The sequence below is a fragment of the Peromyscus eremicus genome, chromosome 20 (genome assembly GCF_949786415.1).
Source record: "Peromyscus eremicus chromosome 20, PerEre_H2_v1, whole genome shotgun sequence".
Classification (NCBI taxonomy): Eukaryota; Metazoa; Chordata; class Mammalia; order Rodentia; family Cricetidae; genus Peromyscus; species Peromyscus eremicus.
This window is the reverse complement of record NC_081436.1, coordinates 36,844,654-36,868,284: the sequence shown is the minus strand read 5'-3', so window position 1 is coordinate 36,868,284 and position 23,631 is coordinate 36,844,654. Positions and strand designations below refer to the sequence as shown.

The 23,631-nt window shown below is 39.6% G+C and overlaps 1 protein-coding gene across 1 annotated transcript in view; it reads right to left on the bottom strand.

The window, feature by feature from the left end:
• The window catches only part of Adcy8 (adenylate cyclase 8), a 166,312-nt gene that overhangs the window by 53,831 nt on the left and 88,850 nt on the right, over positions 1–23,631 (bottom strand). The window contains exons 7-8 of the mRNA XM_059247017.1: positions 17,119–17,316; positions 3,460–3,560 (exon numbers count right to left, since the gene is read on the bottom strand). Of these exons, the coding sequence (XP_059103000.1) occupies positions 3,460–3,560; positions 17,119–17,316 (299 nt within the window). The remainder of the gene's footprint in view (positions 1–3,459; positions 3,561–17,118; positions 17,317–23,631) is intronic.

Below are 23,631 nucleotides of genomic sequence, written 5' to 3'. Positions count from 1 at the left end.
TCCTCTGAGCATCATTTTAAAAAACCTACAAAACTGCAACTTTTAGCCTTACATTTTAAAGAAGTCTCTGAGGTTAAATAGAGCAACCTATTTACTCTATTTAAATAAAAGAGTCTCTTTCTCTTGATGGTGAAGTTCAGAATATTAAAGGTACTTAAAGGTATATGAGAAGAATATTGACTCTAAGACTATTTCTCTGCTGGGTTCTGGTACTACATGTAAAATTCCTCTGAAAGTTTTTTTTCCCCAGCATCCCCTCAGTGCTCATTTATTTCTGCACACACAAACATTATAGCATCACATTGCAGATTTCATCTAATTATAGAGCCATCCAGGCATCCAGGGGTTCTGATGTTGCCTTTGCATTGTTGCTGCACTGGAGAGCCAAGGAAACCTTTCATTTCTGAAGTCGAGTCTCCAAAAGAATGACAAGGGATTTTTCAAACAGCCCTGTCTGGGTCCTCTCTGGACATAAAGTTCTAATTATTCTCTGAAGTCTGTGTTTAAAATCCAGATCTAGTTGGTAGTACAATGTGACATTTGCTGGAGAGGCAGAGATCAGTGGAGAGGCGTGGTCAGTCCACAGCAGCTTGTGGTTCAATAGAATTCAGAACCTCAGATCATACCCAAAGACGACATTTGTATGAAACTTCAGAATCTGCAAATAGCCTGTGAGTGCAATCTCACATTTGATCCTGGAGCAACTCTGAGAGGTTGGTATTCTTAGCTTGTTCAACAGACACATGTCATGTGGCTTGGGAAGGAGAAAGGAGCCAGAATTGCCCCCAAATAGACATGGTTGATTCACTTGTGGCGGTCCTGAGAAGGAGACACTTTTATTTCCATTCTTGAAAATATCTTTAAAATATCTATTCTGTTTTTTAATTATGTGCATATGTGTGTGTCGGTGTGTAGGTGTGTGCCCATGGTTGCAGGTACCCCTGGAGTCCAGAAGAGAGTTTTAGATTGGAACTGGAGTCACAGGTGATTGTGAGCTGCCCGATGTAGGTGCTGGGAGTCAACTTTGAGTCTTTTGTAAAAGCAGCATGTGTTTTAACTCATTAAGCAGTCTCTCTAGCCACTCACAATCTCCATTCTATAGACAAGGAAACTAGGTGTCAAAGAAGTTAAACATGCAATACCATACAGTTTGTAAGTTGCACTGAAAATAGTCAGATCAGTCCTTCTTTCTGTTCTTCCTACCCTCCCTTTCTTGCTCAGCATTCTCCTTCTTTTCCTCTAGTTCCCTCAATAGTTCTCTCTCTCCCTCCCTCCTTTCCTTCCCTTCTTTCTCTCTCTTTCTAATTAGTAGGATACATGCAGATATAGATAAATAGTTTTCATATTCTCAAAAAGTATTTAAAGGCATTTTCTAGTCCTTCTTTAGTTTACCCCTCTAGGAAAGAAACATCTGTGAACATGCAACAGTAAAGCAAAAAACTGGGATAGCGCTGTCTATGTTTGCCAGGGTCCATTAATGTTTTTTTCTTCAGGGACAGGAAGGAAATTAGCTGTGGTCATTGGAGTAAAGATTACTTCCTTAAAATTTTCATTACAGGAGTACAAGGGAACAGCACCTACTCTGTGTCATCGCAAAGCATCAATCAGTAGCAAACTCTGTTGGAAGAAATGAGCACATGCTTAAAAAAAAGCTTTGCTGTCCTGAAGGCGAATATGCCATTCAGGTCCCATAATATGAAGACTGCCTGCTCAGACTTCAGCTTGGCAATCTCTTCCATGGTCACGTTTTCCTGGTCACTAAGAAAGTGAGGTGGGAATGGTGGCTGTAGAGCAGTTATAAGCTGCATTTGGAAGCCAAGATCAGGGACTCCTGCCCATCTAGATGCCAAGAAAGGTTCCAAGTCTTTTCTCCAAGGAGTCAGGATATCAAGCCTGGCTTCCTCTCCTGGTCTTTCCAGGTCTTTTCATTGGAAGATGTGGTCATGTTTCCTGTTTGTGCGGATCCCATTCTTTCATGTTCAGTGCCTACATGCTTTAACTCACTAGGGGTTGGAAAATGGCGCTACCTTAGTTTTACCATTTACTTATTATTATTATTTTTGGCTGGAATACTTTGTATGATGTTTCTTCTCATTGATTGTTTGGCCATATTGTGGTTCAGTTCATATAGAAGAGATGGAAAATGTTTTTAATTTTTTTATCTGCTTCTGCCTTTAAAACACAGTGTGAGCTTATTGAAACTCAATGTATTTTCTAGGTTTTTACTGAATGTCTTATTAGTTATTCATTCCAAGGCTAACATTCTCTCATCTTATGACAATTATAGCTCTTTCTGTGATCCTTGATGTCTTTTATCATGACTCTAACAATGTTTGAAGGCCTTTTTTATAGAACAAATTATTCCAGTATTGTTTATCCATCAGGTGTCTTCAGAAGAATGTAAAGAATAAAATATATGATTGTAATAGGAGATATATTAGATTGGCTTATAGTATGAGAGGCTGAATAGTCCCACAGTGACTGTTTGTGGGGTGGAAAACCAGGAGAAACATTAGCTGCTCAGTCAATGAACTGCTCAGAACAATAAGAATCAATGGTGCAGCCCTGGCAGAGGTTAGCCTGAGATACCCTGAAAAGTTCAAGTTCATGTTCAAAGATTAGAGAATATGGGGTCTGATGTCCATATCATCATCATCAGCAAACACATCACTTGACAAGAGTCAAATGTATGGTAATATGAGCTGGCTCTATCTGATTTTTGTTTGATATGGGTTCCAGTCTATCTATTAGATGGTACTGCTGCATTTAGAGTGATTTTCTCGATTCCACCAATCCACACGTCAGTCATCTCAGAAAACACTTTCACAGACACAACTAAAAATGTGTTTTCCCAATTTTCTAGATGTCTCTCAAACCATTCAAGTAGACCAACAAGATCACCACCACGAGGGTTGTCTTATACAATTCCTGCCCCAGCCTTTGTAAGGAACCCTCGCTCTGGAACTACATCTACTGTGCTTGAATAAGTTTATAATGCTTCAAATGGGAAAACTGTTTTAGCATTCTGAGCCTCAAGTCCCCTCTCTTTATAGAGACAACATTGATAGTAGCTACCCAGTGAGCTTGTCACAGAGATTTTTTTTTGAGTTATTGTATGTAAAGTGTTTTGTCAGTGACCGATCAATGTTTAAGTGTTTGTAGTGTTGACTTTCAAATTTACTGACCTAGAAGTGATGATTTGACAATGAATAAAAAAGACAATGTTCAGTAGGGATGCAAACTATTCCAGTTTGTGCTGTTATTTCATTAATATTAGGAAAGATTTTTGCCTGGGCAGAGTGAAGAGAATATTACGCAGAATAGACCCAGAATTGTTGAGCACTTAGGTTTAGGGCCTGGACCCAGTCGTGTTAAACTCTGAACCTTTGGTGGTTCCAGCTGAGGGCCCAGCACCTCACAGAGGCATTTCAGCTGCTATCTTAGCCCTTTCCTACTTACCTTGAAGAAGGAAGCAAACTTTGAATTGCAGTGATAAACAGAAGAACTATAAACGCACAGACCAGGTTTGACTTGAATACTTCATCCCTCATTTGAGAATACTGTAATTAAAAAAAAGTAGAATCAATGACTTTGTAGCAGAGTTAAGGTTTTGGAGGAGATAAGTGTCATCAGTTTGAGGTTAAGGGAAAGCAGCAACAGTGCAATAGCTTCTTGAAAATGTTTAGTAGGAAGCTGTATCTTCTGAAATCACCACAGGGCAATATTTTCATCCTCCCACCAATTTTCCTCTGAAACTCCAGGACTTAATATACCCCTTCCCTAGTAAAGGACCTATAAGGGTTTATGAGCTCCTCCAGCTCCTGCTCCATGAGCTTCTGCCATTTAACAGAACAGAAGAGTCCTTGCCATGTACACTGCAGATCAAACTCCTGGGGACTTTCCTCCTAAGCAAAATGAAGTTATTTAGGGATGGTGCTCTATTATTTAAGGATGGTGAGGGGACATAGACAAATGTGTTACCAGGGAATCTTTCTACATTCCTTTAAATAAGAACCATTGAGAACAACTTCATAGAATCTCGAGTTTAAAGCAGCTCACAGGACCTCCAGTGGTGTAGCTTCCTATCTCACTGAAGGTAAATCAAGGCTGATAGGCTAATAGACTGATGCCTGTCTGTTGTTCATTCTAGGCAGCCCTGGCGAGTGGTGGTAACATTATTAGATTACCCAGAGTACTCAGTAATTTCACTGTTGGCTTTAAAAGCTCATCAAATGTTGGATATTTGTATTTGCCTCACTCTTCCTTCATTTCCTGAACTTTTGTAGAGCCACTAAATCGTGTAATAATATTTTAGAAAGAGGGAGAGAGGTCTTAAAAACTGTGAAAGGCATTACAATCAGGTTTAGCCAAGTCCCTCATTTTGCCTTAGTGACACAAAAGGCTCGTGAATTGCTGTGGATCACGCAGAATGCAGACTCTTAGTTTGGGATGAGGGAAGAGGCACACAGCTAAACCTGGCACTACAACTTTGTAATCCTTGGTTTGAATTTTTGGTAGCTAGTCAATGTCTCTCTCATAACCTCTAGGCTCTTTGCCCACAATAGATAACAAGGTTTAAGTCAGGTCGGTGAAATGACAACACCGGTCCATTTTCTTGGACTAATAATTTGAAATAACAGTTAGAGGATTTTGAAACTATTGTTGACTTCTAGTTGTGGTCTAGGTTGTAGACTGCAGCTTATGGGTCAGAGTCATGGCAAAGGTTTTGGAAATGGCCAGTAGCTGGTGAGCAGCCTGGGAGGTATGATGTTGCTCAGTGAATGCACATCTATTGCTTTGGCAGAGAAATGCCTTTTTCATTCCCAAGCACTGAGGCTTCTGTTAAGCTGTTGACAATCTGCTTAGTATCTGGAGGTGATCCAGGAACCCTGAAAAATCTCCATAACAAACTTTGTCTCCTAATAAAACTTGAGAAAAATCCATGTTATTAATAATTGCCAATAATGCTGCCTAGGGCCGGGGCCAAAATGAATTAGTTATAAAACATAATTTGAAGGGAGATAAATGTCTGACTTCCTTATGATATCTGGTTACACACAATTTAATGTTTTATTAATTGACTGATAACTAATTTGATTATATAGCTTTGATATTGGGATTTTACAAACATAATCTACAATCCTTAGTATATATAATCCTTCATTTTTATCATTATTACCATCATCACCCTCATTATCATCAGCATACCAGCCTCTTGAAGTTATGATAGACCATCATCTTCCTAATTCTAGACTCCATTCTGTAACATACTTTATTTACATTTACTCAAATGTCTGCTAATTATCATCAGGTGACCACCTCTGCTTTGTCAGGGAAGCAGGTTTTCTGTCTGTAAGCCTGGGCAGGCCATTCTAGATTATAAACACCCTCTGCTTAAATTCTCTAGTGCCTAAGTCTGAGCTTTCACTCTTATCTAGGGTTCCTTCCCATTCGCTGGCCTTTTCTCACTGGGAGAATATCATTCCCAGTAGACACCACATTGTCCCTGTGACTCCTTTCCTGAAAGTTTCTTACTGATGACATTTAAACGATTGCATACTCATCATTGGTCCCACTAAAGTTGAAGGAAGTTTTGTGCTTGTCGTTTCTTTTTTCAGATAGCAAGCTGGTGGAATCAAGTAGGGAGACTTACTTTGTCTCCAGTCCTGTCCGTATTTCTCTACGAACAAAGCTAATTTCTTTGAAGATCACTTCTCTTTTCTGCAAAATGGGGACATATAAGGTTTGCGATGCTAAAACATTCTATTATTTTCATGTTTGAATTTCAGTTCCTTGCACAGCCACAAAAAGAAAAATCTGTGCCATTGATGTCAATCAAACATAGAATACTGGGTTTCAGAATGGAATGCATTGTGACTTTGAAATACAAGGAGAGAAGGCTTATGAAAAGAAAATTCTTAATTGGCTCAGAATGTTAGAGTATCAAAACTGAGCACTGATTCACTGAACTTCATTTTTACTTGTGAAGGTCTATACCTCTTGGGTGCTTAGCTATATTGGGTTTGTTACATGCATCTGCTTTCCCAAATTAGACATTCTTTGTCTCGTCTGTTCTGTCCTCATCTGACCACATTTATCTTTTCATATTTCAGTAGTGACTATGGAGTAAATCAGAGCACAGCTACCTGCTTTTGAACCTTAGCTTCAACACTTATTAGCTATGGAACTTGGGGGTATATCTACTAGGCTTTCTGTATCTCATTTTTGTCACCTAGCAAATGGGCGCGAGAGGAGCCACTCATAAGGGTTGTTGGAAAACCAACCTGAGTTTATATGCACAAAGTGCTCAAAATAGTGTCTTGTGAAGGCATGAATTAGGAAGTTGTGCCACATTTTGTTCCTGTCTGGAGATGTTGGCCCTGAAATCTATTGAAATGTTAACTCTAGAATTAGTCAGAGTCATAAGCATCAGTGGGTTCTAGATCCATCATAAGGAAACTGAGAAATCCAAGTATTTACATGGCTACCTGGAAGAAAAATCCATTCTGGATTCTTCATCCACAGAGGAATGGTTAGTGAAGGTAGTTGCAGATGTGATGGACAGTGCCTCTTGCTTTCTCTGTCTCTGTTCTTGAGACAGTCCCCAAAAATATTTCTTAATGAAGAGGAAGGAAAATATCCTGCTTATCAGGATTCTCCATCTTTAATACAAAATAAAAGTGCTGACTATATTCTGACCTCCCCACATGGTGTGAATGCCTCTTCCAGTGAAAGTATTGGAGGAGATAGCTCTCCAAAGTTGAACTGTGTGCACTTTGCGTCTCATTGTGATCAATATAATAATCTCATCAATGAAGTGGGTTATGTTCATTTATGCCCTTGTTCAACTGTTACCACCACCAATATTTGTCAATAATACCACTCATAAATAAGAAATCAGTTCTAGACATTTCTGATTATAGAATAAATAAACTTTTTTTAAAATTTCATCCCATCTTTGGAAAAAACTAGCTTTAAGAAAGGGGATTTTTTTTCACACATCTTTCATTAGTCTAAATTAATATGATTGTTGAATTAAAGGAAAGTCTCAATTGGGAGAAACTGTTAATTCTGTGTAGAGAACTGAGTAATTTGACCCCTACTACAGTTAAGTTTGTGTACTATCTTCCATGGTGATGGCCTAGAGCATCCTTACATTATATTATTTAGACAAATGGAATAGCCACAACAAAACACACATCTAATCTGCCATAAAATGTAAGTTTTTAAATAATATCTTCTCTTTTTTTCATTTCTAGTCCAATAAAATCATCGGCAGCAACAACAATTCTACAAGTGATCATTTTCTCAATCTTATACCACCTCACTTCTTCCAAGTAACCTGATATTAGAGTGAAGGTGCATATTTTCATGTTTAGATGACTCACAAAGAAACATGGTAACATGTGTCTGAGATGAGCTGTGTCAGACAAACATGATAACACGTGTCTGAGATGAGATGTGTAAGATGTGTAAAACAGAAAGACACACTGCTTCCAAACTATACAACTGGAAGTCATAGTATCCTTGGTTAGGGTGTTGGACTGACCATTGCACAAGCCACGGTGAAACCAAAAGAATAATATCTCTCCTATGTTCTTTGTTTGGAAGGCCCTGGTTGCCAACAATGATGCTTTAACAAGAAGGAATGGAATGGGTCAATGACCTTTGGGATGAAATCTTTTCAATTCTATCATTCTACATCCTATCACTGGAGGCAGAAATAGTATTTCTCGCTCTAAAAGCCACTGATTTTGTGGGACAAGAGATGGCTAATTGGTCCAATAAAAATACACAAGTGAAATGGCCCTTGAAATCATTTGACTGCCTAGAGGCTGGTACAAATGGCAGTATTTTACAAGGTGTAAAGAGGATGAGGAGTCCTATAAAGCTGCTGTCCACATAAGGGTAGATTTATTCTCTGAGCCCCTTTGAAAATTGTCCTTACTACTTGAAAAGGAGACCTAAATACTCCTGCTCTTTTAAGACTCACAAGAACAGCAAGAAGGAACTAAGATAAACCAGATGTTACAAGAGAATCATTCCTTCAGAATAGCCTTCGAAAGAAAAATGAAAACAACAATGTCTGATAGCATTTGGTTGATACTCTGTGTTCCAACTTGTACTATCTGAACAAGGAATGAAGTGATGTGAAAAAAATTCTGATTATCTCTAAGAAAAGATATGTATGCTTGTTTATTACTGTGTTGTAGAGGCCAAAATCAGAACCCACCAAAAAGTTCATTCCTTTCCCAAGCCTTCTTGGTCAAATTCCTCCCTTTCCATTCTTTTTCAGTCATAGCAACTCAAGAGTCTACAATAAGAGGGAGTGCTCTGATGTGTCTGATACATCTTCACTGAAACCAGTTAATCCTCCACATAACTTTGATTTTCTTTATAAAGTGTATGGACAACTGAGAGGAATTCTGAACACATAAGGTGTCAATTTTACTCAGCCAAAGCATTATCTAAAGATATTCTTGGGTGGCAAATAGTAGCATTTATGTGGTAGGAAATGGTGACATTAAACAAATGTTTTGAAAGCATCCAGCACAGAACTTGGTTCATGTCATGAAAATTACAATGGTTTTCGTAAAATAAAAATGAGTAAGATCTAATAGCTGATTTGGGCATAAAATGTGAAGCTTCTCTCAGTTTAACGTCATACACCTTAAGTATTTTTAAGAGCTATCTCTTCTTTTTCTGCTCTTTCAAAACCATCTCATTATATGACTAAATTCTTGACTGTTAACCCTTTTGCCTTCTTCTAAACACACAGCTCAGCATTGTTCCTATTCCCACTGTCCTAAGAGGAAAGATATTTTATGCATTTATTTATTCATTTATTTGATTGACATGAGTGCACACAGAACTAGGGTGATAGAGTTGCCCTAGTGATAGCCAGTCTTTCTCAGTGTTTTCCTTGCTATCATAAACAAGTGGTGAATCATTTGTATATGTGTATGCATATGTGTCTATGTAGGGGGTGGGTAGAGGACAAAATACCTGTTCATGAGTTTGCATTCTACTTTTTTCTTTTCTTCAAGGTCTTTGTCACATGAATTGCTATATAATCACTTTTGTGTATTGTCTCTTTTACTGTCTGTATCACAAAATTATTTTAAACTGCATGAAAAGCAGGCACTATGAAAAATGTGGGATTTTGATGCTATATAACTGATAGTCTGGGCTTAGGAGACATATTGAAATAGATTTGAATTCCATATCTGCTGCCTTGGGAAATGTATTCAAATTCTCTGAGGCTTCTACGCCTGTCAAATGGTAAAACTAACACCCACACAAGAGTGTTCACACAATACATGAGGTGTCAAGTATAAAATGCTTATGATAGAGCCTGACATGATGGCAAGGGCTAGATGAATATGTTTCCTTGTAATGCTGCTACCTCAGAAGCAGTTTATTGCAGGCACATAAGCATTCACTGCATTTCTTCTGCACATCAATGTCACCACTGATGGGCACTTTGATACCCATTTTTAGGATGGGAGGGTCAGTGACTGGCCCAAGATTACAAAAAGGAGAGTAAACTTCATGAGAACAGAAGTTGTGGCTTTCTGTCTTTCTTCAGTGCCCAGAACATGATGGCTAATGGAACCCAGGCAAGCAGAGTATGAACTGAACTGATCAAACACTCTGAGCTACGCCAGATGGACTTGCTAGAAATAAGAAGGGTGGCTAGAAAGACAGTTCTTGAAAGAACACAAAGAAACTCATGTGTGAAAGATATGAAAACACTTGGATGGCTTGTTCTCATAAGAAGAGACACAGCATTTAGAGCTACTCAAGCACTGGATGCCCTTAAATAAATATTCTGTTTTTCTCATTCTTAACACACATCCTAGAAGCCAAGGTATTCAATATGTCTGCTCCAATGATCTAGAGGCAGTGATGGGAATATCTCTCTTAATGAATGACAAATATGTGCTCAGTTACGTGGATAAAGATTGGAATCCTGGTACTTCAGGATAAAGGACATTAAGAGTGAACCTTTTATTGATTTTCATTAAATAGTTTCTTTAAATAGCTCTGGAATTGTAAAATTTATTCTGAGTATTTACCATCATCCAAGTTTAGATTGCTATAAAATATTTAATTTATTCAAATATATAGTGTATGATTTCATATACTCCTCCAGCTCTGTCTGCCAGGCTAGCTGCTCCAATCATTGGCCCAGAAGCTCTGAGGATTCTCCTGTCTCTGCCTTATATCTCCCTGAAGGAGTGGTGGAATTACAGATGCTTCCACTAAGTGTCCAGCTTTTATGCAGACTCTGGGGACCCAAGCTAAGGTTCGAAAGCCTTCACAGCAAGTGTCTTTGCTTACTGGGTCATCTTGCCAGCCCTTAATTTATCATACTAACTCGTATGGGCAGATGATCATAAGCATGCCAATGAGGTCAAACCCTTTGTCTTATTTCTTTACTTGTACTAACAGGTACTGAGCTCAAGTCATATTTACTAGGTGATCAGGTCTATGCTCTTTCTTCTTTTCTTTTTAAACAAAGATTAAATATTTTTGAACAAAATGAGGATTTTTGCTTGAGTACAAAAATCCGTTGGAGTGACAGAAGGCTATCAACCGGTCTGTCTCTGCTACTACCAAATAATAAGCAACTTTTTGTGCCTGATTTTATTTCTAAAGGGGAATTTGAATCAAGGTCTTTTTTTTCTCCTGGTACCACTGACAGCCTTTCAGAAGATGTCAGAGTCCATATTGGCTCAAGTGTTGACCTAGGGATCTTTTCATATGAGCCAGTCCCCATCATGCCCACACAGCCAAAGGACAAAGGAATGTGGCTGAAAATTCAGAAAATCAGAATCCTCCAAGAATGTGTCTGGAAATGCATATCCTCTTGCACATCAGAATCATAAGGGCAGTTGACCAGCAGGCACTTGCATTTTGGACCAGATCACCAGACAACTTTGCAGTCTATAAACTATCCGCCAGGATGAGGAGAATTGGCACAGATACAGAAAGAGGCTTTCTCAAAGGGAGATGTTTCAGAATGAACAGATGATGTCAGAATTGGAAGAAGGAAGGAAATCTCATTTTCATTGATATGATTTGATTTTAATACATAACCTACTAACATGCCAACATCAAAAGTCAAAATCCTCAACTCATTACAGAAAATATATTTAACATATCCTGATTTTTATTCTACATGAAGGACTTGTCCCATTCTGGGGCAGTACATGGCTTATGGAACACTATATTTAGTAAGTTCTTATTAAACTCTCCCTAGGCTGAAGGGTTTTATGCAGGTTTCTGTAGATGGGGACATCCATCTGTAATTGTAATTAGCTATCATTTCCCTCCTAAACTTCATTCAGAGAAAGTCTTGTTCCAGAAGTGAATGAGAACCAGAAGCCGAGATGTACTACTTTCCTGTAAGAACTATAAAAAACAGAAGGAAGCAAGATGGGTGATCTCACAAAGGCTAAGCTCCTTGCTGGATGATGAAGGCTCACAACTCCCAAGACAAAGGTGAATGTTGCAATAAAAGATAGGGAGTTAAGAAAATGGGATATCACCCAAAGGAGAAATCTGAAGACCAGAAGGCATACAAAAAGGTCTACAACCCCAATCATGATTAGTAACAAAAATCAACAAGGAGATACTGTTTGCTTTTATCAAATTGATATTTTAAAGAAAATAGAGGCATTCATCCTCAGAGAAATTTCAGAAATTTCAGAAATACTTTAGAGGTACATCTTCTATTTGTGTCTTTAGGATTATCACCTTAAGTAAAGAGTGAACATGACTATGTTTAACCATGAGAATGGCCATGGAGGAGACATAGCTGGAAACTCACAGTAGTGAAAAACTGAAAATGCAAAAAAAAAAAAAAATGGTCTAAACATACAATGGGACAGCATACAGTTACTAAAATTACAGTCTAATTAAATAGCAATATGGAAAAAGACTCAAGCACAGAATAATTAAAACTGCTCCTGGCGCTTATGTACAGAATAGTCTGCTTTATAAAAATGCACAGATAACCACATAGGCACACATCCCTTTAAGACCTCGGGGGGCTGATGCTAAAATGTTAATATGTTGAAAGATCAAGGAAGATCTGTTTATTTCCTCATGTACTTAGTGTAAAATACTATTACTAAAAATGCATCATCACCATTCTTCTTTGCTCTCTCTTTCTTTGTTTGTGTGTATGTGTATGAAATGTAAATGTATGTTTGAGCATGTGAGTGTGGGCATGCATGTGCCATGGCACATGTGTGGAGGTGAGAGAACAACTTTGCTGGTAGTCCCCACCCTCTACCTTGTTTTGTACACCATGCCAAGAGCTTCTAGGCATCTCTGCCTTTCATATCACTTCAGTAATGAGCTATGTGCTTAGCTTTGCATGGGTTCTGTGGATCTGAACTCCGATCACTATTCTTTTACAGCAAGTGCATTGCCCACCGAGCCTTCTCTCATGGTGTGGATGTATTGTTTTATGTGAGAAAAAAACTAATATCACCAATGGCATTTAATAAACATGTTTCAATCCTACATCTCTTTTCTGCTGTCCTAATCTTTGCTGGTCCCTAGGATGTGTAAGTCCCACTGGAAAATACTTAGCTTTATTAAAGAAAGACAAATTTTCTCTATGAAATATCAGACCTTTGATAACTGAGTCCTTTTCTCCCTTCCAGAGTTCTACCCAAAAAGTCCTCGTGAATTTGCTGGTAAGTGAGACTGTTGAGCACGGATTGTGAACTGGCCAAGACCAACTCTTGTGTTCTATGGCTTGTCACAGGAAATACATCATGAGTAAATGATGAGAGTGAAAATGGGGGGCCAAATGTGAATGGTGCCCAGGAACATATTGGAATCTGTGGAAGATCTGTCCAAGGTCCTGATTTATAGAGGAGGAAACCAAGGAACAGAGAAGGTAAATGCGTAGTCCAAATGTAGCTAAGCCACAGGTTCATGGCACAGCTTTCTGGGACCTAGTCTAAAGCATTGGCGGAGGTGGGAGCAGGAGAGGAGCTCCCCACAGTGAATTCCAAAGTGGGAATTAGGGAGAACTTTAGTTTTCCCTCCTGAAAATTTACTGAACAAGGTCAGATCAAGGCCCACTCATGTTTTTAAAATCATCAGTTGTAAAATATATACTGAGATAAGTCATGGAAAGTGGGATCATCTTCCTCAATCTCTGCACCCCAGGACTTTTCTCATTTTTCTTATGTATGTTTTTATATGTTTCTATGGTGTGTGTGTGTGTGTGTGTGTGTGTGTGTGTGTGTGTGTGTGTGTGTATGTGTGTTTGTGTGTGAATGGGCAACATTGGATGTAGGTCCTCACTTTTCCCTTTGTTTGAGACAAGGTGTCTTTTCTGTTTGCCACTGCATACGCCAGGCTATTGGCTTGGAATTTTCTGTGGATGCTCTTGTCTACACCTCCCACCTTGCCCATGAACACTGGAATTACAAATGCTTGTTATCATGTATAGCTTTCTGTAGATTCTTGGAATATGAATCCAAGCCTTCACATTTGTGTGGCAAGCACTTTGCCCATGGAACCACCTTTCTAGTCCTCTCTTCATTTTCTTGTTCTTTCAGCAGCTGCTTGTGCAACACTAAGAGATGTGTAAAAGCCTTGTTGCACATGATACTGTTAATAGACATATCAGTTCTTATAAGCTATGATGAAGCAATGGCATTTCAATACATTCCAGTGGAGCTTTATGCTCTGCGATTCACTCATAAAGGTAGAGGTGACCGAATTTCCATTCCTTTTTATTCATGTTGCCTAAACAGAATGAAGCATTTTACTCCATACAAAACTGCAAGGGTACATTCAATGTTTCCATTTCTGTTTTTCCTTTTAGGGAACTGCTTTTATGATCCAAACTTGCTTTTAAAAACTAGGGTAGGGCAGTGGGGAAAATAGGGGCTTTGCAATTTTAAATAATCTATGTTTTACTTAAAATGTGAATTTTTGATAGCACGTACATTTAGACACCTCTGAAACCAGGGTGCCTGTTGATATCCCAGGAATCTTAAAACCTGCAATTCTTCCCTGGGAGGTGTGTGATTGTTTCTTCTAGCCACCAGGTGGCAGTATCAACCAGCACCACTTTAAAGTTTCTGCCTGAGGCTTTTCCTTAAATCGCACCTAGACTGTGAATTTGGGGGCACACCTGTGTAGATTTCATTTTGAAATTTAGATCTTGGGGCATTCTTTCCATTTACCTACTCACTGACAGGACTAGGCATATGGCTTCCTCACTGATGCTGTGTATTGGGCAGATTTGTTTTTCCTTCTCATCTTTAACCTGACTGTGCTAACTTGGCTCTGTGTGTATGGTGTCTGCTTGTGCACACATGCATGTGTGTGCATGTGTGCATGTGCGTGTGCATGTGCGTGAGTGCATGTGTGTGTGTGTGTGTGTGTTGTGTGCTTTTCGTAGATTCCTAATACTGTATAATTTTTGTTTCTGAGTTGATGATCCCTAGAATCAATAAAATATGGTTCTTGGCTTTGGAATGGTCGATGTTCTCTTTGTAAGTGTGAGAGCAGACTTTTCTCTAAGGATGCAAGAAGCTGATGTACCACACTGATCCTGTTCTCTGAATCTAGCATCCTGTGCTCTGAGAATTGTCTTTTTACTTTGCTAAGGCACTTTCCTACCTCAACCCTTTTCTCTGCCTCATCTATCTGTCTCAAGTTCCCAGAGGATGAGGATGGACAAGCTTTTCTTCTTCATGAAAGCACCCGTAGAAACAAGCCCTGGGAACCTGAGCAGAGGCTGTGTTATGAGCAAGAACACTGGCCTTTGTATCACAGTTACTTTCACTCCATGTCCCTGAGTCTTCACAACTGTTTCTCTCTGTCTCTCTTGATCAAGTACAAGCTGAATTGTATGATAGCATCTAATTTATTCTGATGTTTTTGTCATTTTATACTATCAGCTGTAGATACTTAATTGAAACCACTCATTACATATTCCCTGCTTATCAGTAACCTAGTCTACAGAGAGGATCTCAGGGTGAGAGACACTGAGGAAAGTCTTTGGAACATCATGGAGGGAACTGAACATCTCCTTAAGTGTGCTATATTGCCCTCATCACTGAGAACCATAGAGCACATGCTAGGTGGCACATGACTGGTCCATCAGTGGGCAGATCTCATGTCTACCAGAGAATCACCCTCTAACTGTTCTGCAAGAACCTTGCCTGGCCAGCAAACTCAACCCCAGACATGTGTTGCCTGACATAGACCCATTTTTGTTCTAGTACCAGGGAGCTGCAAATAAGATGCAGACACTATGAGCTAAAACACACTAGATACTGCGGTCTGCAAGTACACTTTTAGCAAGAATGAATAAAAGGGCTTTGTTCACTCCTGGGCGGAACTATAGTGTCTACACAGGCTAATTGAGAAGATTCTCTGAAAAGCCACTTTGCTCATTGTCCTAGTTCCTTTCATAGAGTACTCAGGAAACAAAATGATTTTAATTTTGGTCTGTAAGCCCTTCATTATATTATGAATAAGAAAATCACACCTGCTATTTTTGGGGGGTGTTAAGAGAGGCAAAATGTTTCTTTCTTTTCCGTTTGCTTAGTATGCATACTCAATGGAATTTAAATTGGGAATTGAAGGTAGAAGGCATTCAGTTTAGAGTTCATAGTCTGTGGGTAGTAATCACTCACTGGGAGCCGAGCATGTGCATAGAGTTGTGAATTCTCCTAACTGGGGAAAGCACAGTCTCCCAGGCAGCTGAGCAAATGCACAAAAGAATTGTTCACTGGAGCTTCAAGAAGTATTGGATCAAACTCCTGAAATTTGCTTGCAAATGCCCTGCTGTTCTTGCTGGAGGCTCCTGCAGGTGCCAAACACATCCTGTGCTCAGCCAGGGAAGGTCTGTCTGCTCCTAACAGTGAGATTATATGCATAGTTCATTTAAGGAGGACATTCCATGCATCTTCCTTTGTACAGAGTGGGAGCAGAAGAAGGAAATGGAAAACATTATCCGCAAAGTGATGTCTTACCCTATTGAATCAACTTGCCTAAGCAAGTTGCCTAAGCATTGTCTGGGAGACTTTTATAATAACCTGTGGGATGGTTTATGATTGCCAAATTGACAGGATCCAGAATCATGCAGTAAAGGAACTTCTGCACTTGCCTGTGAGGGATTATCTAGAAGAGTTAGCTTCTGGGCACACATGGGGTTTTATTGACTAGGTTAATTGAGTAGGACTATTCAACCTAATGGTAGGTGGCACTATTCCATGGAATGGTTTCCTGAACTGAATACAAAGGGGAAGGGCACTGGCTCTAGCATTTATTGTTATTTTCTTCCTGTGAAGGCAATGTGACTGGCTGCTTCAGTACCCTGATTTCCTTGACATGATGGACTGTCCTTTGAACTGTGAGTCGAAAGAAATCTTTTCTTCCTTTAGTGCTCTGTCAGTGTTTTTTTTTTTTTTTAAATCATAGCAACAAAAAAGTAACCAAGACAAGCCCTGATTGAGACATGTGTGGTACTCTTCTTCTGCAGAAAGGAATGCACGCTCAGAGAAGTCACTCTACTTGTCAAAGGTCACATAGAAAGGAAGTAGCAATTCAGCCTGACTCAGAATCCACAGCTTACTACCAGATTTAGATTGGGGATGGATTCTGATCCAGCCGACAACTGGAAAACTGGAGAATGTCTGAAAATCTAAGAGATACCGGGTTCACTGCTTCTATTTACATCAGGTTCTGAGAGTCCACATACATCAGACTATCAGGGTTACAATGAAATGAATGTGTCCAAGAGTGGACACAAAGGCTTAGGAACACTACTTAGCTTCATAGTCTCAAAGTGGAAGAAGCTCTTTTCATGCTTAATGAGTCAAGACTTCTTTGTTCTTCAGGCATCTTTCTCTTAAAGCTCAGAGATGAGGGTCTCTTTGTCTAATGATCATCTCCTTTCATGGCCTTCTGTCTACTCATTATTTCCAAAGAAAGTAAGAGAAAACAGTACCGGACCAAACCAAACAAGCAACAGACAGAAAGCGAAACGACAGCCCTTGCACTCTCTAACCCCACCAACATTGACAAGAATTTACTTCAGAAAAAGCCGCCGTGGAGACTCAGCTCTACCTTGTGCTCCAGGCTGGAGTCTTTAAACATCAGTGAGAATGGCTTGATATGCTCTCTTCTCAGCTTATCGCCACTCCGCAAGTCGATGGTATGCTCTATTCTCTTGTTAATTTCCTCAGGCCCAGACTGGACATGCAAAGCTTGTGCGAGATGGTTTGGAAGCAGATTTATTGAATTTCTTGTTAGGGCAGCCAGAGTCTAGAGGAAAGCACATGCAAACACCATAAACCTGCTAGTCCCCTTCGGATCCGAAAGAAAGGCAATGTTTTTAGATCATGTTGCATTGCACACAGTCACAGCATTCCATGCAGTTGTATTCAGTGGGGTCTACAACACTCGATCAGTTAGCATTTAGTTCAGAGAAACACAACCTGGCAAAATAATTATGCGGAGAGGCACACTCTCTCTCCTCGGCATAGCTACACTGAGTTCCTTTGGTTGAGGCATTTATAGGGAGCTGTCGCCTGAGAAATGTGAGTTACCACTCTTTCTCTGACCAGGCACTTCCCAGTTATGAGAGAAAGAGAACCAAAGAAATAACAGGAAGTCTGTGTGTCCCAAAAGCCCACCAATATGATCTCCTCCCACTGAGTAGATTCCACGTTTTGATAAGGTCTTTCACTTAATGGTGATGAGAAGATTCGGGGTGTCTTGTGGTTCGCATTTTCTGTTTGAGCATTCCTCAAACACGGACATTCAGATGTGCCAGGCTCTGCTTCTCAAACTTGACAAATATTAATAAGGGTTTTTTTTGAAACACATAAACTGTTTTCTTCCAACACAAACCATTATATATCTATATTTTCATATAGATATATGTATATTATTCTTTAGGCAAGAAATGCAAGCAATTCCAGCATCTCACTGTTTCCCAGGATTACACAGCATGAGGTAGAGGAAGGTGCACCACCATGGCTGGTAACTGGAAGTGGGGACATGGATGCAGAGATTGCATTGGCTTGTGAGGACATATCAGAGACCTTGTCTCCTGGTGATTCAACAGCCACTGATAAAAATCAACTGGCTGGCTCAAGCCGAATGCAATACTCACTCACAGCTCCAATTTAAGATGGCTTATTAAAGAAAACTAAAAATTAAATCAAACAAACTATAAAATGGCCTAAAGGGATAGAGGAGTAGAGGAGCCGAGTCCACCATCAGGGATTTCCCTGAGTAGGAGTAGAGGCTGTGGCGCATCTGTGAGGGAGAACACACTCCCTACTTTGGTACACACTCACAGCATCTGTTTTGCTCTACCAGCCTCTTAGTTTAGTTATGCTTGGACCACAGGCCAGACTGACATAGATTCTAGAATCATCACAGGAAAGCACATGAAGGGTGACAGAGCACTTTAAGATTCTTTGGCCCCAGTCTTTCATGCATCTATAGCCTTGGAGAGACTTGCTCAAGAGCTACAACTTTCTCAAAACTGAAATAAACCCACTGACTTCAGGGTCCGAACCAGAGTCATAGGCTCTGACCTCTTGGAAGTCATCTAATCCACGTGATAATGATTTTTCCTATAGCACTGTTAGGAATAGCCAATGTAATATAAATCTCTAAAGAACTCTATGGTAAAGCTTCATCAGAGGTAGAATTGACTAAACCCCCCATTTCTTTAGCCCCAGGATGATGAACAGAATAAAATGTTCCAACATGACCAAGCTAAATATACACTCACTCCACTAACAAAGTCGATTTCAGCGCCGAGTACCTAGGAGATTATTATAGAGAAAAGGATAGATGTTCAGGGGAGGTAAGGCAGGAAAAAGCAAGGGGAATAGGAGGTCTGGAATGGAAAGAAGGAAGCAGGGGCCAATGTTGCACAAAATTCAACAGCAGGGTCCACATCGGGCCAGAGGGCTTGATCTCTAAGAATCATTGAGGTTGTGCAGCCGAGGAAGCTGAACTGGTATCCCCCATTGGATCTCTCATTTGGTTCCACAGGCAGCAATTCCTCCCACGCAGCTTGGACATAACTTATTTTTTTCTGTCTTGGAGAGGAGGTGGGAAGGATGCTCAGGTTGCCCCTGTCTGGGCATTCATTGTGGCGGAGGGATGCCAGAATGCTTCCTGGAAGTGTTAACAGTTGGAGTTCAACAGCCGCCGTATATACATGCATTTGTAGTGAGACATCTCCCTTGTTGTTTATACGTTTAATGCTCTTACCGATTTCCTTCTTTGAATTAAATCAAGCATATCCACTCTACTAGAGTCCATCACACTTGAAGCTCTGAGACTTGCAAGTTTCATGAGCACGTAAGTTTCAAAACATGTTTTGGGAATAGACAGATTTATTACAGTAGCAGTGTTTATCACAAGTGCAGCTTTAGGATACATGTGCTTAAGGGAAAATCAACATTAAATCAACTCAAGAGGCCTTTTCATAAAAGGAAGGGCTTGGGCATTTTTCCCCCAACAAAAATGACATAGTCTTGGAATAAAAGACAACCCTTGAATCACATTGAATTAATTAATTAGCTGTTAATTGCTTTCTGGCAAGGCTGAGGATCAAACCCAGGGCCTTGCATACATCAGGTAAATGCTCTGTCATTGAGCTATGTTCCATACGAGCACAAGTGATTGAATAAGTTGTCTATTCTGCCTTTATTTCTTCTCATGCTGATGTCGGCCGATGGAAAGTATCATCAGGAACTGATGCCAGTCTGTATGAGGGCTTGGGAACTAGGAATGAATTTTGTTGGCTGCTGAGCAGAGGATTCTGTGTCACTGACCACTTCTGTAAGACAGAATGAAATGAAATCTTGCCTGCTCAGAGCTCCCCTGGGTATCAGTGTGCTTGTTCGCAGTGAGAGTGAATTTGTTCTCAACCCTCTTTTTATTTATCAGTACCACTCGGATGTAGTTACTAGTTGGGAAAGAGACACTTGTATCAGAATGTTGTGGCAGAGACTCACAACTGTATTTAGGCTACATATAATAAAGAGAAGAACAAAATTGTCTCAAGAGGTTAAACAAATTGAAATAAGGAACAGACATCAGCCAATCATCTATCTTTGTGTAATTCCCAATGCACTGCAATGGATGTGTGACTCTTGGGGTGACTACAGTTTTGGATTTTTTTTTGATACTTTACATCAGAAAATAATTGGAGTTTGTCCTGTGTTCATCTTAGTGGGCTGATGCTGCCCATACTGGAAGTCCAGATAATTGTATCTTTACAGTGATTTGTTTGGAAGGAGTAACTGGGAAAGGTGTGACATGAGTCATTTGTGTATATAGAGTCAGGCGAGAATGAACTATTTTTAATAGCACGATACTTTCTGTTCTTTCTAAGTCACCTAACATGTAAGAGCTAGACTGAGATCAGGTCAAGACAGAGCTGGAATTTTCGAATGATTCCAGTTTTAAATTGCAACTCCAAACTGTGGATTTTAAGATAAGAAACACAAGTGGAGGAAATGAAAAGAAGTGGGAAACATGATCAGCATATTTGATTATAATATGACATGTACATACATAGTTAAATGTCTATTCAAATACACATTTTAATAAAGATTGCTACAAATATATTATTTAACATTCAATTATACTGTGTATTCTTAGTGTTAGCTGGTGTTTCTAGATACTTGTGAATTCAGAATGAAGTGGGAATATATTTTATGCTAATCAGATATTATTGTACTATTATAAATAGATGATGCTATTAATAAATCATGCTGTTCATCTTATCTGGTGCTTTAGATATCAGAGAGGCCAGAACAGCAGTAGAAATGTCAGTAATGGCTTGGGTTAAACTCTCATATCAACCTTCCATCACAAAAACAGATGCTGTAGTTTCCAGAATTGTCCTTCTTGGGGTTTATACTCTCTTCAGATATTTCTGAAGTGATTCTCTCTCCCCACAGTGCTTAGGACATACCAAAGTCCAGATATGAGCTACCGATTTTTGAAGACAGGGCCTTGCTTGAGAGTATGGGAATTGTGGAAGTTACCATCACAGGATCTAGGGAGCCCTTTGTTAGCTGTATTTGACTTGGGGTGGGGAGGTCATTATTTGGTTTATGACATGAAAACTTTTCTGTGAGACTCTTTTTCTTTTCTTCTGAACCCACTGAAGTCCTGATTTCTTTCAGGTCCTGTCACTTCCCGGATGGCTGTACCATAGTCTGGCTTTGGTTCCCAGTACTAACTAGATTTAAGGCAGAAATTACACCTGTGAGACCCATCCAGTTTTCCACCGAGGAAAAAGGAATAGGAAAGGATGTAAGAGCTAGAAGATGGTGTGAAGAGCTGTGAAATGTCACAGCCATTTGTCACTCAAATTCACAGCAGCTTGGGATATATGTGCAGTGTCCATCAAGTATGAGTTGTAGATGGAAGAGGGGTTCAAGGGAACCCCAATCCCTCATGTGGGACTATTTATTATTGATTTAGGAGAGGAGAAGTCATTCATTGTCTTCAGGTGTGCCCTCTGGTGGTCCAAACAGATCCTAATGTGTAGTTATAATCCTACAGTTACACACATTAATACAAGTTAAACTAAACAGGTCTCACAACAAAACCCAAAATTAGAAATCGGGGACAGAGACTGGCAGGGGGAGGGGAATTGACAGAAACATAAAGGAGACGCCAAAGTGATGAGGTGAGAGGATAAATCTAAGCACATCCTTCACAGCATCCCTGCAGATTCTTCGAGTCAGCTCACACAGTCTCATGACTAAATCCTTCCCATTCACTCTTTCCCAATATGTTCCAAGAAGCACAAAAAAAAAAAAAACAAAACCCCAACAACAGCAGGGTTCTGCATGATACTGCAGTACTGTGAACCAGTCAGTCAGGAAATATGAATCTAATATATGTTTCCTGTTGCCTCTTTCACTAGTTGCATTGAGACCAGAGACTTGGTCTTTTTTTATTGACAGTTATCTGTGACAGTGCCTCAAATTTTGTAGTTGCTCTGCGCATGCTTGTTGAACAAACACATTCTTATATCCATATACTGAGATCTCCCACATATATAACTGAGGTAAAGGTATGGATAAGATCTGTAGATACAAGACTTTTAGCCTCTGCACTGTTCCAAGATGTTGACCCCAAACTCCCTCTTCATGAATTCTTTCTATATGTTCCATGGGATGCTAATTTGGAAACAGTGCTCAGATTTCTTTCTTTGCTTTTATTCCCATTTTTTACTTGTCTGGACCAGTTTCTGATATAACCTATTTGTCTTCCTTCATATGACTCTTTCCAGAATGCCCAGTTATCTTTTTCAGGAGACTGGCTTCCATTTTACTTTATCTCCCCAGGTGCAACTTGGTTCATCTGGTTTTCATACATGATGTCTTATAGTCTGTTCATGCCATGTGTAAACTCTTGTATGGCTCTCAGATTCCATGTAAATGGAATGTGATCCCATACTGGAATTTAGACACTTGACAAAACTTGATATGTTAAACAATTACCCAGTTCATTTTGTCTGATGCATCAGAACACATAGCTCCTGAGCACATACATACTCTATATCTCCTTTCAAAATGAAATCAGACATAGTCTCCTTCAGGGAGCATATTCTGAGCCTACATTGTCTTTAGCAGAGTAATTGTTTCTTGAGCATGTGTATGCTTGTTCACTAGACTCTGATCTCCTTGAAATGAGGCACAGTACCTCATGTATGACCAAGTTCCTAACACCTGATGAGTTTGCTAGGTTTTTAATAAATATGCATTGAATGAACAACAGAGTGGATGGGTGTAAGGTTGTCTATATCAAGATTATCCTCAGGGAAGTGTTGCTGGTCTTCGTTACTAAGTGCCATGTTTTATTATTTCCAATTTCCCCCTACATAACTCTAAATTTAGAAAGATTCTCTGTAGCAAATATTGTTAAATAAAAAATATTTTCTGAGCTTTATTCTAGCTTTTGATCATCAGGTCATCACACAATTAAATACACTACCATGACAATTGACATTCCAGTGTCTAGCAAGAACCTTTAAACTTTAAAGTATGAAGTCATGGTTTAGGGCCAGCTCACTGCTGATTTAGAAGGACCTACAGAGGATGACAGGTTCAGCAAACCCAGGGCTTCACAAGGGCTTCCCCTACTTACACTGAGCAGGCTTGTCAGTTCTCAAAGAATGCTTATTTCCAGTTTCAAACCTGAGTCTGCACTGAGAATCTGGAATATCCAAGACTGGTTTAACTGAATTTTGGACCACTCTTCCATCACCTCTGGGACATATCTTACACCTGGCCTTGAGCATCTGTTACTCCACTTCTCTGCTGTCTGCAGGGCTTGGACTGTAGAAAAGAGACAGCCTTTCAAGTTCTTATGTAGCATCCTTGGTCCTAAAGGATGCAAGAATAATAATTGGACCAGATAGAAACACCCCATATACATACAGTAACAGTTTGTTTCCACTACTGTTTGTTAAAATATGAATCCAATCACCCTAAGAGGAGGCTCCTCCTTTACAAAAAGTTTAATTTGTGTTTTGTGATAAGTTATAATCATACAGTTAAAGGGCATACAGTGGTGTTATAGTGCATT